General features: G+C 36.9%; 1 protein-coding gene across 6 annotated transcripts in view; it reads left to right on the top strand.

The window, feature by feature from the left end:
* The window catches only part of VTI1A (vesicle transport through interaction with t-SNAREs 1A), a 268,623-nt gene that overhangs the window by 4,891 nt on the left and 242,905 nt on the right, over positions 1-20,827 (top strand). For all 6 annotated transcript variants that reach the window (XM_084525735.1, XM_084525738.1, XM_084525737.1 and 3 more), the window contains exons 2-3: positions 2,449-2,507; positions 7,631-7,741. In XM_084525735.1, the coding sequence (XP_084381861.1) occupies positions 2,449-2,507; positions 7,631-7,741 (170 nt within the window). The remainder of the gene's footprint in view (positions 1-2,448; positions 2,508-7,630; positions 7,742-20,827) is intronic.

A 20,827-nucleotide genomic window follows, 5' to 3' on the forward strand; every position in this document is an offset into this window, starting at 1 on the left:
TGGGGGTAAGTAAGATCTTACTGGTTATCACAGGTGGTTTGTACCTGCACTGTATGATAGTAGAGGAAGACTCAGTGTGACAAGGTCTTTAAATGCCTAGCCTGTTTCATGTAGGGAATGGGATATCTCTCAAAATCACTGTACACAACAGTTTGAGTGCAATTGCTAAACCTCAGTTCCCCAGAATAATTTTTGGCAAGTTCTCAGCAGAATAATTTACTGGCAAATGTAGCTGCTGGACAGATGAGTTCCTTGAATATCCACAGAGGAGATGCAGGTAACTGGATTATGCTTTTGGAGTACTGGAAAAAGAACAGGGGATGTTACAGAACTGGAGTTCAAGGTCTGGTCAACATTGTTGTAGGTTCCTTGCAACATTTGCGTACCAGCAAAGAAAAACATGGTCATTGTCCAAGTAGCAGGGAGAATCAGAAACTTACTTCTGGAATTGCACCAATAGCAGTTGAGTTGGGACAGGCATTTGTATTTTTGCTTGACAGAAATCATCTGGATGAGCAATGTAAATGACTGCATTGGGCTTCATTGGGTGCAGCAATAGGGTGGGTAACTGAGTATTCAGTGCAGTGCAAGGTAGCTGTTGTAATCGCAAATATACCCAGATTTGAACAGCATGAAATATCTTCAAAAACTAAACAACAACAAAACTTTATCCCTAGATTTCAGGTTATTTATTTTAATGTGTATTAAATTTGTAATACAGTAAAACTCAGGGAAATGTTGACATTGCTGTAGTCCATTTATTTTCTGCTGCTATATTTTTCATCTTATTTCAGCTTCAATAAAACAATATTGTATATTTTATCTCTCATGTTGTTTTTCCTTTGGTCCATTGTCATCTTGCTTCCAAGTGGAGGGAGGAGCACAGGTGTTTTGGGATGCTGGGTAGGGGAACTGAAATGAAGAAAGGGCAGATTCTCTTGGGGTGGGGGAAGAGGGTAAGTTATGTTCAGAAGATAAATCACTAACCACGACATTTTCTGGCTTGGGTGCTATCATGAGAACATGGTGGGAAATTCCAGAAAGCCATTGTTAGCATACATCTGCTGTAGTAACATCAATCAGACATGGCAGTGCAAGTTCAAGATTTACAAGAAAGGCTTTTTCCATGGCTTCAGCTTTGTAAAGAGGATTGCTTTATGAAATCCTGGGCCTCTTTCAAGCGTAAGAAGAGCAGGTCTACTTGTGAGGGATTTAAAGGTGAGCTGTAACTTTTTATTTGTGAGAGGATTCATCTGCTTCTTTCTCACTTGCATCACTGACAGAGTTCCCATTACTCTGCATCAGTGTTTGACAATATTTTGTTCAAGACATGCTGTTCTTACTGCTGCCACCCAGAGACACCTTGATTTGCTTGTATAGGATGTGATGGAGTCCAAACTGATTCTCTTAGCTCCTGGTGAGCCTCATTGGCACAGGACCACTTGCTTATGCAGTCCAATCTCAGAATTAGTCTTTACTGACTCTCCAGTTGGCTGTAATACTTTCTTCAGAAGTTGGGCTTCTGCAAGAGTAGCTTTGCCTTAGTTTTACCGCAGATAATAGTCTCATTTTGGGATTGGAGCTGAGTTGCCCACTTAGTTCACAATACTTTAACAGCTTCTTAGGTGATAACTCAGGCCATATGCTTTGTTCTTGAGAATCTGCCATGTGCAGGATAATATATCTTCAGAAGACATATTTTCTAATTCTTATCTATTTGCAAAATCTCTGCATTATATTCAAGGCAGAAAGATGATCCTGAACCTGATCGTCCCTGCAGGCAGAGCTCCAATGTACGTAACTGATGAAGGGCTGATCATGATGTTAGCATGTCCCTCAATGAGCAAAATGTATATTATGTTAATGGGAGAAGTAGAGAAGATTGTAGAGACTAGTTCTGTTGAAGTTGAAGATAGATGCATAGGCCCATGCAAATGTAATGCAGGATACTAGCACCAACAGGAGGTCTCAGCTGAAACTCAACCTGCTTATACTGGGGATGCTTCACTAAAATCTCTGTAGCAATTTAGTCCTTGCAGCAGTCGTTCTGTTGTTTTTAAGGAAGGTTGGTTCAAGGGCACATTTTGCTTTATGTGGCAGGACTTCTAGTTTTGGTTTCTATCTTGGCATCCACTGCTCCTTTCTTACAGCACTGGGGAGCAGTGGCTGGTGATACTGTCGTGTGTGCACTTTATCTGCTTCATCAGGCAAACCACCAGCACAGATGATGCTATTAGTTTCAAGCAAACATTGGTATAAAAAGTGGCATCTTCAGAGTTTTATTGTTAAATTTGTCAAAGCAATGGGGTGGATTTACAGTCAGGAGGATGGAAGATGTGGCCGTGCAAAGGGCACAAGGCAGTACAAATGGCAGCATTACAGTCTACAGTAGTTAAGCATTCATGGCAAGATCACAGTCATATTGGTATCTTCACCATTCTTTTTCAGATGAGAAGAAGCAGATGGTTGCAAATGTTGAGAAACAGCTTGAAGAAGCAAGGGAACTGGTACGTTGTGACTTTTCATAGTCTAACCACAAACTGCTGGAGAAAATAATGGTATTATTAGAGGCTTAACATGTGACACTTAACATGTGATGTCCTAGAAGTATTTAATATATTAGAATATTACATAGTATTTTTGAAATACTTAATAATGAGAATATGAAATACCCAAGAAAAGTGTATCAGACATTTTAATCTTGTGTTAAGTGATTTAAGGTTTGTATTACTACTGCAAGCTATTACAGGTTGCTACAGGCTTTGATTTATGGGTTAGGTTTTTTACTTTAAGAATTGAATTAAATATTTGTACACTTGGAATATTTTTTTCTTCTAGGATCCATTCATCTACTTGATTTAATCTGTCTGGTTGTCTTGTAGGGTAATAGGTCTTGTTTTCTCTTTCGGCAAGTGAAGGAAAAAATATTTATCTGTCTGAGGTCAAGGAGGTAATAGCAGTGTGAATTCTTCATCTGGGAAGACTATATATGTTAACTGAGCATTAGTTAGTGGTCCGCACTAACAGAAGAAAGCAATACAGATAAAGCATCTATGACTTTTTCTATTTTTGTTTCCAGCAACCAGTCATGTACTCCATCTGGAAGGAGTATAAAAATAAAGCTTTGTAGATGTGGACTAACTGAGCAAAGGTGTAGGTGACAATTGAGATTGACTTTTTTCCACGTAGCCAATAGATCTTACCCTGAAGCAGCTTTTGTTTATTGCTTTCAAATGAGTTTGGTCTATCTAGTGTCAGAAATGTAATCTGATTCCTGGGATAGGGAAATTAAATTAGTTCTGCTAGACTAAAAGCTGTTCAAATTGAGCAACTCAAATCAATGATTTGTTTATTAACCAAATGGTAACATTGAAACTCACTTTTTTAAGATTGTGGCATAGAAAGAAAGAGGGTGGCTCTGTGTTTGTTGACATACCTTGTGCTTTTAGTCTAAGGATTGAATTAGTCTTGTAGGCAGAGCATCTTGCAGTACAGGGAAATTGCAGCCTGGGTGTTCTGCTGAAAAATCATTCAAATTTGGTTCTCTATTCAAAGTAAGATTGGAAGGAGCAGAAATTGAGTTAATGGTTCATTGCTTTTCTTCTTATGTCAGAAAAGAGATCATCTGAATTTGTATTTATTGTGAGAGTAAAAATTGAATTCTTGTAGCTGCATTTTCATCCTAATGACGATCTTGATTTCATGTACTGACTTCTTTCACGCTTTTGTTTTAGATCTTGTTGCTAATGCTGCTAGACAGGTGCTTAATTCAATTACTGGCTTTAAGCAATTACCTTACATGTTTGTGATTAATGTCAAGGCTTGGGTTTTAAAATCAATTTGAACAAACCTGCTAATAACAGAACTGATTAAAAAGATCCCCTTTTAAACTAAAGGCTACAGTAGAAAACCAAAATAGACCTAATTCCTTGCCACTGATAGTTTTTGTACATCGGTTTGCTTCTTTGTCTTGTCTGATAAAAGATTTGTTTAGCAGAATTTATTTCCTAATTGGTTAGAAAATAACTCTCACGTGTTATGAATATCATTGTAGAGACATTTAATTTACATTGACTAATCACTGATTGTTTCAAAACACTGTCTGCTTTGTTTGGGTAAAGTCACTGGTGTAACTGACTTGAGCTATATGCAGAACTGACACCAAGACTTTGCAGACTCCCAGGCTGCCTTTTAAAACTGTAGCTGCTGAGTAAGAGATTTCTGGAGAGAAATTGTGTCATTCTTACATCCCATGCAGAGTGTGATAGAGTCATAGAATGTCTCTTCCAACTCAGGTTATTTTATGATTCTGTGATCCTGAGTTGGAAGGGGCCCACAAGGATCATCAAGTCCAACTTATGGCTCCACACAGGCCCACCCAAAAATCAGACCCTACGTCTGAGAGCATTGTCCAGACACTTCTTGACTTCCGTCAGTCTCATTGCTGTGCCCACTGCCCTGGGGAGCCTGTCCCAGTGCCCGACCACCCTCTGGGTGCAGACCCTTTCCCTAACCCCCAGCCTGACCCTCCCCAGTCCCAGCTCCATGCCGTCCCCTCGGGTCCTGTCGCTGTCCCCAGAGAGCAGAGTTCAGCACCTGCCCCTCCGCTCCCCTCGTGAGGGAGCTGCAGGCCGCCATGAGGCCTCCCCTCAGCCTGCTCTGCTCGGGGCTGAGCAAACCAAGGGACCTCAGCTGCTCCTCACATCTCTTGTCCTCTTGTCCTTCCTTCACCATCTTCGTAGCAAATGCAGTGCCTTTGGGCACTCTCTGATAGTTTTATGCCCTTCTTATAGCGTGGTGCCCAAACCTGCACACAGTGCTTGAAGTGAGGCCACACCAGTGCACCTGAAAGTTACGTTTGCTGGGTTTTAAGAAAGGTGAGTGATAAACTTAGATAGGTTCTGTGAGTGTCTGGTGTGTGCTAGAAGAGCTGGAATTAACAGCATGGCCAAATAAAGTTTGGCCATGTGTTATCTGTCTTTATGCATTATGGTGATGTGCACGTCACAAATCCATTGCAGCTATTTAAGTTTAGTGTTGCAAATGGTAGGTTATTCTTACTTAGACGCTTTTTTTTTTTTTTTTTTTTTTAATGTAAATCTCTATTTTAGCTCAAGGACTTCAGAATCAGAATAAAATAGTGAAGCTTCCCCATGTTTCATGCTAACATGAAATGCGAACATAAAATGCTAACAACTGTCCAAAGCAATTTCCATGTGGGATAGCCTCTGGAAGTCCCTGTGGGAGGGGAAGATTTATTCTGGAGTCTCAATACAGAGCAGCAGCAGCATATCTTATCCCATTGGGGTTTGGAGTGGAAATACCAGTGGCTGGTCTGCTTTATGCTGTACTCAGTGCTGACAGCATACTGGGTGTTGTGAGAAGGAAACCCACTAGCATGAGCCCCTGAGGAGACTTAGGGATGGGGCCTGGTTAATGAATTTGTGCAGGAGTCAGGTGCCAAAATGCTCAGCTTCACTCACCATAGTGTTGGCATATTTGAACATGAGCAGTAACAGAAGTTTGGGTTATCAGGTTTTCTGAAGGAAACTTCAGCATCTACAGATGTTTTCAGATTCAAGTGCCAGGTTATTTTTAGTTTGTTGTTGTTGTTTTGTAGGATCTAGTCCTGTTTTTGCTTATGGATGAAACATATTATTTTGACAAATAAAGTGAAAGTGAGGATGCATGAAATGAGACTTCATTTAGGTTGACACCTGCTTGGATCACCATCTTCTGCATGAGATGGCATGGAAATTTATCATCCCAGGCACAAAATGTACCTGTTTAAACTCATGATGACACACAAAGAAAACAAACAAAACAGCAGGTGTGAAACTTCAGTCAGTTCAAATGTGAATTCTTCATCATTACCTGTAACATTTCCAGGAATATAATGGGTGTGTTCCTAGGACCTTACACTCTCTGATACTGACTCTTTAGAAATAAGATTTGGGATTTTATGGACTATGGTCTGATCCTTGCTGCAAATTCTTTATTCATATGTCAAATTGTTTCATTTTTATTTAATATATAAGAATTAAGACTTCATTGAAATATCCTGACCTTGCACACTTAACTGTATAGATGAAAGAGGAATGTTTTCTATGCTTATGGAACGTTTGAGATCAAATATACTGATGTGAAATGATAAGAAATAAACCATTAACTTCAGCTATCAGTTTAATTTATAGTACCCCTTTGGAAAGTTGTGCCTGAGTGAAAGAACTGGGTAGAACTAGAAATAGCTTTGTACATTTTAATTCATTACTGACTATTTCATTAAAGTCTGCTTTACAGTTCATTATTAAAAACCATTTTGTATAATCAAAATAGATCAGGCTGAATGACTTTTGAGTATCTGGTAATTCAATTGATTACATTCAGATGCTTTTCTTATGATATGAGGATGAAATTTCAAAGTATAAGCAAGTGATTATATAGGAATAAACTATAACTGTCCCTTGTGAAGACCCTTAAACAGCAGCTTGGGACCTTAATTGACAGGCATTTCTGTTCTGGTGCTGTATTGCTCAGCTGAGCTCAATAGGAGCTGAGTAAATATTGTTTCAGGTACCTACAGCAACCAAGGAGAGGTATTCTTTTATCTTTATAAAGTAAGTCAGAAATATTTTAAAAAGTGAGTAAGGTATTCTTCAGCTGTGCAAAACAGAATTTCTGAACAGCTAGCATGGTGTAAAGGAGGTTCCTTGACCCAGCTGTCAGGTAATTAGCAGGCTGGTTTATAATTCCTGATTTTCTATAATTCCGTGCCATATTCTTGTATTTCAGGCCCCTTAAAGTTCTACATGGAAAGAACAAATAGTAAAAGTGTTTGAAAAATAAATTCTCTGATATTTTATGCATTCAACTCTATTTAACAATATTTTCATTATAATTCTAAAATTCAGTTATATAATATACCTGCACGCAGATTTGGGATGTAGATTTAAGCAGCCAGTTGAGGAAGCTCAGGCTGTTTACTAATTCTGCTGGCTAAGCATAGTAGTACAAGAATTATTAAACAAAGAATCGATTGGTAAATGAAATTTTAGCATTTATATATGTGTTATATATACGTGTGTGTATGTATATACACATATATGTGTGTAATATATTTACAAAATATGTGTATATATACACACACATATATTATATATATATATATATGTTTGTGTTTATCCAAAAATAAATAAAATACCTTTTACATCCAAAGGTTTCCAAAACCACACATCTATGTGTAGGTAGGCTATCTTCTGAATAATGCTTGTAAAAGTATTCATCACATTTGGCACTGAAATCCAAAAAGGTTTGAACAGAATATTTTTTTTCTAAGCATTAATAATATTATTTTTTTCATTTGTTTGCTGACTTAAGGCTGTGCAAAGATTTTGATAACTTGTCGCTATATTGCAAGATAGACAATATTTCTTGTTAAAGAAACAATATTTCTTTGTATTTGTGAACATTTAGGTAAATCATAGAATCATAGAATGTTTTGGGTTGGAAGGGATCTTAAAGATCATCTGGTTCCAACCTGTCTCTGGTAGGGACAACTCCCACTAGAAATTTATCCTTGCTTTAATTATCCCTTTGATTTACACGTCTCTTCCTTATTTTTACTTGCTAGCTTGAGCAGATGGAGCTTGAAGTTCGAGAGATCCCGCCTCAAAGTCGGGGAATGTACAGCAGTCGAATGAGAAGCTACAAACAAGAAATGGGAAAACTTGAAGCTGATTTCGTGAGTTTTTAACATATCACATGTTAAAATAAGATGGCATCCATGAGATTTTTTTTCAAACGTAATCAGTTATTCAGGCAACTGAGTTTGTGTTTTTGATTACTGTGAGAGAGAAGTTCTGCATGTATTTTTCTGTATTTGTGGTCAGATAAAATCTAGGGAAGAGAAGCTTTTATTTTTGTAGCATTCTCAATTTGAGTCAGTAGCCTTCTGCCCCTTTGTCCCAGATCTGGTTTGTTTCTGTGACATTAAACACTGGGAGTGTTTATGCTGTTGGAATAACAGCTGGTAACCTTATTTCTCAAGGAAAGATTGGTAGAATGTTAGAATTAATACTAAAAATGTAACATAAGTATACTCTTCATGGTAAATAACAATTTGTTTAATTCAGCTTGTTGCAGTGTGGGCAGTAACATGAAAAGCAGTGTAATCTCCAATCCATGGAATTTTTGAATATAATTTATCTCCTATGCATTTATTAGTCTCTTATTTCTTTTCCATTCCACCTAGATTCTTCTTGGTTTTGGAAAAATCTGTTATAAATACTACATTTTTTCAAGTAATGGACGCAAATTAACAAGATTCCCTTGTCTAGGGTTTTCTGCTACAGTTATCAGTCCTTTTTTGTGACTAGGATTTGCATTGAATAGATTTACATAGAGACAAAACCGTTTTCTCTAAAGTCCTGAAAAAGTTCAAAGGGATTGCAAAGTGTAGGAAAATGCTTTGTTAATTGGCAACAGCTCAGTTCCTCCAGGGTGGGGAGAAAGAAATGACTGTTGGCAGTGTTTTCCATTCACTAGAGAACTGTGCATTTTCTCCGGTTGCTGGCAGCAGTTTATCCCTACAGGGGAGGGGAGTCAATGTTTGTACCTGCAGCCAGGAAATCCAGCTGACTGTCACTCCTCTGTGCTTCTGCCAAGTTGAAGAGTTGCACAAAAATGTATTAGCAGGAAGATGTCTGCAATTCTGTAAAGTTTAAGGAATGTTAGGATAAAAAGACTTGCATCAAAATTTTAGATGATTTCATGCTGTTCCCCTGTAGGAAGTGTATATGGTCTTATTGAGTAAACAGTGGCTTCCAAAAGAGAGCAATTTCTTGTCCAGGAGTGAATGCTGTTTACTTCCTCAGGTGTAGGAGAATTCCCTGTCAGCATACTTGTTGCTGGCCAATTTCTCCATGCTGCCAGAAGAAAGGAGCTGGCACTTCTGTACTCCCAAGCAATAGGGAATGGGAGAGTTCAGAAGAGGAGAAATGAGCATGTGTGGAAGAAATGTGTCAGAACACTAGGACTTGTGATTGGAAGAAGGTAAGTAGTTGCTCAGAGTGAGGAAGCAAAAAATGGCATGAGAAAGAGGAAGGAATAAATTATAAGAATGGGAAAAAAGTCCCCAAATCCAAGGATGGCATTCAGCAAAAGATCAAGGGAAGAAAGTGGAGTGAATAATGAAGCAAAATACTGGGGAGGAGGGGATAAGCCAATGGTTGTGCCTGGAAAAAAATCAGTTGTATAGAAAATAGAATGCTGTTATGATTAAATTTCCTGCATAATCCCAGTTTCTAAGTACTAACACATCTTCTAAGTTTGTATGTGTAGGTTTGAGAATCTTTTTGTCCTACTGTCCAGTCAAATAACAATTTGTTGGAAACTGTATAACAAAATGATTCAATTGTGAGTTCAAAGAAGAAGAGGAGGAAGGAAAGGAAATGTTATTTTGACTCTTTAAACTGCTCTGGCGGGAGGGCCACTGAAGGCAGGAAGTTGAAAATGTTTGCTGAAATTAAAGTGCTTTTGTGCGTTCTGTCTGAATGTTGTCCTGAGTGAGTTGTGACCTGTTTGATTGTAAGAGATTTTTAAAGAGCTTTAGCAGACCTGTAGAAAAAGCAGATCATAGTGTTTCTAAAATGAATTTGCTTTTTTTGAAGGGAAATCTTTAACTGGGAATGATACTGGCAGTTTTGGGTTAGGATCAGCTTACAGGTTTGCTGCTAAAGGTTCTCAGCTCTTCCAAAAGGCAGGCAGATGTGAGTTTGCAAAGTTTTGTGATGTTCTTTATAAACGGGTTGGAATCTCAGCTGGATCGCATTGTATTTGGCTTGGCCTTTCTTCCTGTGTAAAGCACATGTGTGCTGAAGACAGGACATTTCTCAATCATCTTGAAGTGTGTGTTTCATTTAAAGAAATAATCTCTGTGAAATAAATTGCAAGAATTACATAAATCATTATATATTCTTTTAAAACAAGTTCTACATGTATATTTCAGACAAGAAGTGAATATAGATCTGGAACTGGAACCTTTATATTCATCATAATGAATAAGACTTCTGTTTTTGTGGTTCTTTGTATGCCTTTAACATCTTGCAAATTTGCCAATACCCAAGAAGTTATGGAGAACAGCAGCACAACAACATATTTAAAAGTTAGGAGAAGTAAATGTGAGGTACGTACACTGTCCACGCTTTACTTGAATGATGTGGTTAGTTTCATGCACACTACCATGCCAGAAGTATATTCTGAAAAATATGGATTTAAGCTTAGTTGAGCTATGCTTTGAAAAGTTCAAAAATCACTTATCTGTCTCTAGTTAGTTTTCTGATCAAGTAGGAAAAAGTTGCTAATAGAAATTTATTTCCCCTCATTGCTAAGCCTTGTTATCTTGAGTCGTGCACACAATTACTCATCAGTAGTCTGCAGTCCAGAGGTATGTCTGGAGGCAATGACTACCATGCACTGTATCCCACATGGGTAATTGGTTACCAACTAACTGCATTAAATGATATTAGAGGAGAAAAAAACTACCTTGCTCCATCTTGTTCTTCCCTGTTGGAGAGGAACAGTGGTAATGAATAAAAGGATAGCCCAATTTTGTCAATAAAAGTACTCAGATACCAGAGCACTGTGATTATGTAGGGGGAAAATTTAACAATGAATGCATTCCACCTCAGCTGAAGCTAGACATTTCTGATACTTGCATCTGGGCTGTGCAGCCTTCCTTGGGAAGGATCCGTGCATGTAGCAAGCAGTTCTGATTTGGCTGTGTCAGGTCACACCAAATTGCTGCCTGGCAGAGTTCCAGATGCCTTGGGAGAAGCATAAGAAGAGGGCAAGAATGAAGTGATACTTTGGAAAAAAAAAAAAAAAAAAAAAAAAAAAACAACAAAACAAAACTGTATACATATCAAAAGGCCAAGTTTCAGAATTGCTTACTATGCCTGATTAACATGTATCAAAACAGAATTAAACTGTTTGTTAAAGCTTATGTGTTGCTGTGTTTTGTTTTGTTTTGTTTTTTTTAACCTTAATTAGATTATCTTATTTTCAATAATATGTATCAGCACCACGGGTACTGATAAGTATTGCAAAGTGTAGTCCCAAACCTTTGGTGGCTCTCGGGCTTGTGCACAGGGCAGGTTTGCCGGGTTGCAGAGGCTGCGGTAATAGCTCTATCTTGTGGCCCCGAGTGGAGTTGCAGACCACGTACTTGTGCTTTCTGAGTTCATTAAAGTTTTTGGACCACCTACTAAAGAGTTTCTGAAATTCAGGCCAAGATTCCTATGAGCAGCGCTTTTTTTTTTTTTTTTTTTTTTTTTTTTTTTTTTTTTTAATTTATTTTTTCTGCACCTGCAAAGGCATCATCGTGTAGTTTAAGCTTGTAAATATTTTTTTCTCAATTATTCCACATGTAGAATGTCCATGGTAACTGACTGCACAATGTAAGTTATAAATGCAAACAAATGCCTATATTTTATTGCAACCTTTTAATTAAATGGATTTATTTTTTCAAATAGGCATTAACTCCCAAAATAGCCAGTGATCTTTAAACACTGGAAATATACAGTGGTTAAAAGGCTGTCCAGATTTTGTTAATGCACTTTGATCTGAATTTATCCTAATTTGCCTCAAACTGTAACTATCTAAACAGCAAATCTATGCTTACATGAAGCTCACAGTTGAAGTATGAGGCATTCAATAGATAGGTAATATAAATACACAGTAAGGCAATATTATGTATTAATATATGTATTATAAAACATGAGTACCACCACACAGTCATTGCTGAAAGTAGGATAGGATATTCTGTAAGAAAAATGGCCATCAAACAGAGGAGATGTAAGAACTGTTCTGTTCTATCATGGTAGCCCAAAGGTAAAATTTGAGGGTAGCATTTGTTATCAGTCTATGAAGCAGTACTTGTTCCTGATAAAGATTCAGAATTGCTACTGTTTTTAGTAATTCTGACCTTCAATTTAGGATCAAAAAAGAGAAGGAGAAGCCACGAATATACTGTATGAAACTGGACAAATTTGATATGTTTTTGGCATTTAGCTTCAGTTCAGTAAATAGTGAAGATACATATTCATATTGCATAAATCCCACAGGTTCTGTTTAATATAATAGTTAAAATGACAGCTACTGTTAAGCTTTCATTTAAGGAGATAAGCAATGGAATTTCATTAGATAAAGCTAGGTCTTTTGTGGGGCTCTGAGTTACCACCTGAGTCCAGGAGCTGACCTGAAGAACAGCTACAGTTGTGCCAATCTGGTGCTGGCTTCGTTTTGCCAACACCACCGCCCTTATTTCAGGTTCTGTCACCTACCCAGACAAATAATCATAAGGCTATAAGCATAATGAAAGATGCTTGTCAAAACATGATTTAGAGACTTGCATTTTTATCACCAGCATCTTCCTTAGCTTTCCAGTTTCAGCTCCTTTGCCTACTTGGCTGCTGCTGAACATTGCGCTAACTTCTCCTCTGTAGAGGAAAATTCCATGTTGTCTTCAGTTTGTTTTCACTTCTGTTCCCCACCTCGGTGGGTTTGTGGTGGAAGAAGGTGGAGGGATTATTTGACATTTTGCTGTTACACTACTGCTGCTTTAAATGGGAAAAAAATAAGGCAGGATAGAATACTTATTAGAAATTTATTTATTTATTTATAATTTCAAGGCTTAGACTGAGCTTTTAATGAAAGATTAAGAGATGCAATAAATTAGATTCCATGAAGAAAACTTACCTTCATTTATTTACATCTTCAGAATATATTTAATTTCATGTGGAAGAGCAGAGAGGGGAGGAATTTTATTTCAGCTTGAAATTTACTCGTGATGACATGCTTTTCCTTAGAGGAAAACGTGAAAGACAGGAGTTAACATGGTTGATTTATAATTAACCTAAGGGGTTAGATCAATTTACCTGAGATTCCTGAGAGGCCAGACTGGTGAAGCACACCTTACTTCCTGGGTTTTTAATACAATACTTGTAGGTATGCTTTACAAAGAACCCTCCCATGTTTGACCAGTAAGGTGCATCTCAGAAGACGATTTGTGAAGATACATTACTGGATAAAGTCAACTAAGCAGCAAATTTTAATTGTCTATAAAGTTAATTCCTTAACCAGATTCTTCTCTCAACCAACTTCCCCTTGATGCTCCTAGGAACTTTTGTAGAGCTCTCTCCAGAGATGTTGCTTCTCGGTTTATGTGTGGTGATGAGACTGGCAAGCTTTGTGGTACGTAGTTTGTTGGTCCTAAGCAACTTAGTGACTGTTGTGGTGGAGATGTTGCACGTGATTTTATGAAAAAGCAGTTTGTGGAACAATAGTGTTGGCCTGGTGATTACAAATAAAGGCACTTTCAGAAAATAGTTTGGTGAGTCTGGTAGTTCTTGTGTTTGGCTGGGGGCTAAGTTTGAAAGGCATATTGACTCACAGTGCACTGTAGACATTCATGCCTTTCTTTCCTTTCTCCTTTCACACAAAAAAACATTTTTTAATTAAACGAAGCCAAAAATTGGTCTACAGCAGAATGAAATCCTTCAGTAAAATATATTTTCTATATATAAAATATATATTCACTGGAACAGGCTGCCCAGGGAAGTGGTGGAGTCACCATCCCTGGAAGTCTTCAAAAGACGTTTAGATGTAGAGCTTAGGGATATGGTTTAGTGGGGACTGTTAGCGTTAGGTCAGAGGTTGGACTCGATGATCTTGAGGTCTCTTCCAACCTAGAAAATTCTGTGATTCTGTGATATTTTAAGGCATGTAATATAAATTCAGGATGATGTCAGCTCTGGTATAGCAACACATGCCTTCTTCACTAAGCACGCTTTCTCACCTGGCAGTCTTTAGACATGTCTGGATACCAACCCTCATCAGCCTTCTTCAGGTAAAGAAGGATCATTTCTCTCTTTACCACATAATTTGTTCTTATGTCAGAACTTCCACTTCTCAAAGTAGTAATATTAAATCTGAGTGCTGGTCTTCCTTGCCAATGTTGGAAGGAGCAATATATCTGCTCAAAATTACTTATAGCCAGCTGGAGAGTGAGGTGAGTTCTTATACAGAAGAGGATGAATTCTGCTTTTTTTGGGCAGGGAGAAGGAGGAAGGCTTTAATGTTACCCTCTTTCTGAGTGATTTTGTATATTAGTCAAGTGATACTCCCCTACCTGCCATGTAAAAAGCAGCAAGCTGTCGTTGTCCTGCTTTTGATAGCAGCAGTAATAAAGACTGCAATTGGAACGCAGCAGGCAGTTGTGATGATGAATAAAGCAGCAGAGAGCATATCTCACTCTCCTGTCATCATATTGCCTCACCTGCACTCATATAAATAGAATTTTGATTTGGTTGCTATCATGAGTTAAACATAACGATTTCAGGAAAAAACAGCTGATAAGCTGAGCAAAAAAAAACCATCATTTTAACATGCTTACTTTTTGGTTTAGAACTACACTCAAGTTCCTTATCATGATTCACTTTTTTTTTTTTTTTTTTTTTTTTTTTAATTTTATTTTGTCTGACTAAAGAGAGGCTAATTTGTGTTTGACTGCAAAGTGGGGAAAGACGTGCTACTGATAAAGGAAAAAACAGGGAGAAGGTAGCGTTTTGACATTGGAAGGATTAGTTACAGACCTCGGATTTCTTGGTTTGTTTGTTCAAGGACTGACACTAGATGGCACTGTTTGTTTGCAAAGCAAGTCCTTTTTTTCTTCTTACGTTTCTTTTTTTCCTTTTTTTTCTTTTTTTTTTTTTTTTCCTTTTTTTTTTTTTTTTCTTTGGTAGTAACTGAAATTACTGTTTCATGAATAAAATATTTCTGGTGGGATTTGCATTTCTATATTGGCTGAAGATACTGTGTTGAATGTTTTATTAACCAGCCCAGTGCAACTGTCAGCCTATTAAAGAGATCCAATGGACCCTGTTTAGCTAAATAAACTAAATAAATCCAATTCGTCAAATTGTGTTCCTGGCTGTTTATTTTCCATTCTTTTGATGTACAGTTTATTTTAAGTTAAAGCCACATAGTTTTAAAAATTAATGTGAAAATAGAATTTAGTGTTTGAAACATGAGGATACTAATTGCAGTGGTCGAAGCCAGCTTTCCTTTATGGTGAAGTAGCAGTCTGGTAAATGGTGAACTTTCTGTTGGTAACTGATTAGCTGTCCTGTGTCAAAAATTAGTTTGGTTAACAAATGGCTAATGGCTAATTTTTTATTTTTATTTTTTTTTATTTTGGCTGCATGCTGGGTTCTGTTGCTTTCATAAAATGAAACTTGAAACAGGCAGTGCTGTTAAAAGTAGCTATTTCTACCCAACTTCAAGAGGTTTGCTCTTCATCTTGATATTTTCTCAGTCGAAATTCAAGGGGAAATTTTTATATGATCATTACATATTGAACGCTTGTTGAAAATCCTATTGCGTCATAGGCAAATATTAGAGTATGAAAAAATCTCTTTGCATAACCAAATATATTGTATGTCAGGGTGTCAAATAGCTGTCAAACATTACAAATAGTGGCATTCATTATATTCAGCTAGTACAAATAATATTTTAGTTACCTTATTTTTTGCTGAAAACCTTTACCACAGAATAGCAGATTTATGATAATACGTAGTAAAAATTCTTCTGTGACAGTTAACAATTACTGTAAATGCAAACGTATTCTAAATTTCTTAATAAGGGAAATGAAGAAAGTGATAGATGTGTTCTCCCATTCTTTCTGATGATTTACAGTGTGCTGTTTTAGTGATGTTGTATGTTAACTTTTGTGTATTTTACCAGAAATTGAAGTTGCCTCGTGTTACATAGTTTTATTTTGCTAATCTCAAGTTTCCAAAAATGGCACAAAAAGTTCAATGTGATAGAAACACGTTTAAGTTAAATTGCTTTTGTTTTGTATTTGTATTTTGTTTGTTTTGTTTTTCTCTCAGAAATCTACTGTAGTGGATTGAAAAGCATTTGTGAAGTATAAACATCTAAGTATGAACTTCACAGTGTCGAGGATACTTAGGGAGAATGATGCAATCCATTCATTCAGCCGTTATTTTCTTGCAACTTACAGTTGAATTTAACTGAAATTGTAAATTTTGCTGCCACCCTTTCCCAGACTCTAACCCAAGAACAAAGTAGGTGTTTGTGCTTATGCCTTCAGTGTTCCATAGAATCTTATTTCCTTATGTAGGTAGAATTTCATTTGTCCAGAGAAAAAATATTAAACTTATTAAATATTTACATGTTAATATTTACAAGTTGCAAATATTTAAAAATGTCATTTAATAACCAGGACATGCAATGTTAAACTGTTTTCTCCCAGATAAAACCTTCTCATTTTGTGCTCTGCATTGATTCTTTTTAACACAACAGCATTGAGCACAGAAGGAACTTTATGGTTCTTTAAAATTGGCTAGTGCAGGTACACAGAGATGGAGTTTTACAACAGTGGAGTGGCCTTGTTTCTGGCGTAAGGCTTGGTGAGGAAGGAATATAAAGCAAAAAATGCAGCTGGAAGTGGAATAGAATGATCTTATTTTTTTTCCCCTCTTGTAATGTTCTTTACTATCTGAAGCATATGGAAGAAGTGTGAATATCTCTGTTCCTTTGTTTGGTAACTTTTTATTTGTACTCTGCAATCATTTAGTAGTCAGTCCCAACTACAGTCAGTTTCCCTTTGCAAGCTGCTGTACAAACCACAACAAAAAGTGATTCTTGGCCACAAAGTCTGTTTAAGCTTGCTGTTCTTAGAGGAGAAATCCCTGCAAAGACTACTTAAGAATAAGTTGCACATTTGACAACGTAATGCTTGTCTCCATTTACAACAGGTGGATCAAGTACAGCACCTCCGTTACTTTTCATGTGATTTTTATAAACTGCCGTTAGAGTGCCTGTGCCAGGAAAATAAGCCTTTTCCAATATTTAATAATTACTGCAGAGGTTTCACTCCTTAAAGATCTGATCAATGAGCATTAGAGTAGAAATAAAAAGATAGTAAAAAAAAAAGGATATAAGAGGTTACTTCTGGGATCAGTAATAGAATAGAGTAATATTCCCCTGCTAGAGTACAATTTAACCATTTCTGATGGATTTTATGAGGGGGAAAAAAAAGAAAAGCAGTTTTTTGCTATTTGGTGCCTGCTGCTTAAGAAAAGGATATTAGGGAGTGTGATGGGGGCTCTGCATGTTTGCTATTGAGTGGCATGTCCAACATGTTTTTTTTCAGAGAAGTTAAGATTAGAATGAGTACAGATAGTGTTCGCCAACTTACCTTGGAAGCACAATGGGTAGGATTTTGGAAAAGACCAAAATGCAATTTCATACTTCCGATCTGTTCAACAGGAATTCACGTACGAAGCCTGGCAAGTCAAAGGGAAGACTCCTACTGTGTTTGTTGGGTCTTGGATTGGGCCTTAGATAGAAAACGTGCCTGTGTTATAACGTTAGCACCTTCCTCCACACTGATTCATGAGTAGAAGGGTTTTGAGCCATTATTCAATCAAACTATATCCTTTGCTGTGGCATATCACCAACCAGGAAAAAAGTGGTACTTAATATTTAATGTAAGAGAGAATAATGACATTAATGCCAAATCAACTTCTCTTACCTCAAAACTTGAAAAGTAATTTATTAAATCTATAATGATATTTTAGGAAATGTAACTGCAAGCATTTTGACCGAGGCATGCCTGTTTTGTAGAGCACCTAGCAGAAGAGCGCTTCTCATCCACAAGTACAGCTCTTTGGCACTGTGATAACGAGTATTAAATAAAGAACTTAAATAAAGAACTGTGCAAAGAATGGAGTTGGTATGTTGATGTGTTTCTTTTAATTATTTTTGTTTGTGTTGTTTAGGAAATGAAGGTTAGTTTCAATATTATTGATTATTCTATTAACATCTGTCTTTGAAACTAGAGGTTTTATTTTTTTTATAGTACTTAACATCCTTAAAAAAAGCTACTATTTACCTAAAATTATTATGTGAGTAAAACTAGTAGAGGTAAGCTTAACTATAATTTTAAAAGTTTTTTATTTAAAAAGTATTTGATTTGTAATGACTGCATTTGTGTATTGTTTTGTAATTCAATGTTATTGGTACCCTTGTGTGACAATGTGATTTCCTCTGCTTTCTGCCCAGCCTTCAGGAGAAATCAGACTCTTGTGGTTCAGTTGTATAAGCTTCCCACAAAGTTAGTTCAGTCAACTAAATCAAAACAAAAAGTTATAGAAAGGTCAGGATTAAGTTAGAGGTTGCTAACCTGAATCACTTTCCTAGCCTTTTTAAGCCCTTAGTGCTCCTTTTGTCTTTTCCTCACCTTCTATCACGTTGTCCTCCTGTTAGATCTTTATTTCAGTTGAAGGCACCTGGGCTGCATCTTTCTTCCAACCCATACTTGGAGTCAGTTTCAAACGTGTTATTAAGGTCCCCTTTTTCCGTTCTTGGGCTACACATACTGTGTTCAGCAGCGCGGATCGTTGGCTCAGCATTTGTGCCCTGTAGAGATCTCAGTTTAAAATGCATGAACTTTAGAATAAGGAAAATTTGTTCCTCTCCCGCCACAGTTTGGCTTTTCTTTTTCTGCTTCTCTTTCTGGGACAAACTTGAGGAGTTTTCTCTTTTAATTCATAGCTAGAAAGTACTGGGTTGCTAAGGTCACTTGCTGAGTTTCCTTCTCTGCAATCTAGCACCAGTTTGCAAGCCATTTGTACCTTTAAAAAATCTCTTAGCTGTTGCCTTTTCACCCACATGGGGCTTCATGTACAGAGGTGTTTGGTTTGGCAGTGCTATGATATTGAAGTGAATCGCCCAGTCTCCTCACTTACTGCACATAAGCATTGATAGGGTTGCTTTTGGAGAAAAAAAAAAATGGAATCTCTGTTTTGGGTGTGCACCAAACACACTCCAGCCCCAGTGGGGAAATAAGGGTCAGAACCAAAGCCTGGTGTTTCAGGCAGCTTTGAACCCTATGTAAAATGAGGATGTTTGGTCAAGAAGTAAGCTAGATCTCCACAGCAGAGCAACTGTAGTGGAAAAACATCAAGATACCATCTTTTCTGATGTAGTTAGATGTATTATTTTGGAGCAAGAATGTCTTTTAAGGTCCTTCCTTCTTTTGTAGAAGTTTCAGGGCCTTTGTAAATTTCCATTCCCCTTCTCATATATTTCAAATAAAAGAAACCAGGGTACAAGGTCTTACAGCCTGAAGTCTGGTTATTAGTATGTTTGGACTGCTTTCATTTTTGGAAATTGTCTTTTCATTTCAATTACTATGGAAAGATCACTTATGATGGTTCATGTGTCAATTCTTTCACCTACTTGTCATTTGAACAAAAAAACAAAACCTTTAATTTTCCATTATATCCAATGCACTTTAAAGATCCTCAGCATTGAACTTATGCTATCAACAAATAATTAGTGGCTGATACTTATGATATTCCATATCTAAGTCCCCAGCTTTACTCACTGCCATTTTGATGCAAAAGTGACATGAATTAGTGAAATTCTTGTTATCTAAGCAGTAGGAAATCCAAATCAAGTATTGAAAACTATGTTCAGCAAGTGTGGCGTATTCTAAGAAATCATTATCCTTTTCTCTGCCTTCTAAGTTTAATGGAATAGTTAAGAGACTATGGCATGCAATAGTCCTCAATGTCCATATTATCAAATCATAGTATCAGCTTGGTAAAGAATTACATGTCCTGTTTCTAGCAAGGAGATAAATTGTCAATTACCAGACGACTCTCTGTACCCCCCACCCCCTTTAATCTCTTTTGTAGTATCTGGTGAAATTTGGCACGGGTTTGGCTTGGGTGTTTGAAGTAATCTATGCAATGGAGTTTATCTTTGTTTTCAGATAAATAAGATTTTTTTTTCCTGTATTGTGAACTGTGACAATCTGACTGGAATGCCTCACCAATGAGTTGTTTGGTTGTGTGCTGGTGGTGGGAAATTCTTGAAATCTGACCAGGCTGCCTTTTACATTTTTGAGGGCAATATCTAGGAAGAAGTGGGAGAAGGTTGTCCTTCTGACATTATAAACAAAAAAGGGGGAACATGACAGTAGCATTCCTCCCAAGGCAATTGAATCAAATGCCTACTGCAGGAAGTGAAAATAAATGTATTGCTTTGCTGAACTGCAGAGTTGTACTGAAAGTTTCTTGTGCCTTCTTGTGTGCAGGCTTCATATACTCTAGATCACTTCAGAAGAAGAAATATTTGGTTTATGTTTAAATACAGGTGAACAAGTTTTTTGTGTGTTTGTTTTGTTTTGTTTCTGTTGTTCTTCTTTTGTTTTGTTTTTAATATAAAACAAAACCCTTTCCCCTGCCCAAAACAGTCAAAAATGAATTTCACATTCTCCAAGAATTATGATCTGTCTGCAAACTTCACTGTTGGACACATCACTTAAAAAATAGCCATATGGAGAAAAATGCATGATGCACTTATTGGCAGAGAAAAGCCAATAAGCCCAATTTGATTCAGGAAGCTGAGAAACATTTTAATAACTTTTTGACGTTTTCGTAGTCCTTATTTACCTTATCAATAGTTATGGTGACATATGATTGTCAACTTTTTATATTAAACCAAACTAATAAATTAAACATGTTGTGTTTATACCTGATGAAAGCTGACGTTTTGGAAAGGTGTTAAAATATACTGACAGGTCTTGTTCATAAACTCCTTTGGTATAAATATGTAGATGACATCTTTAGATATTGTTTGTACATAGGCTGATAGGCAGGAAACGTTGACAACGTAACAAATGCAAATGTCAACCCCACAATTTAACCTTTCTGTGTAGGAAAAGATGTTAGTT

This window comes from Aythya ferina, assembly GCF_964211825.1.
Source record: "Aythya ferina genome assembly, chromosome: 7".
Taxonomy (NCBI): domain Eukaryota; kingdom Metazoa; phylum Chordata; class Aves; order Anseriformes; family Anatidae; genus Aythya; species Aythya ferina.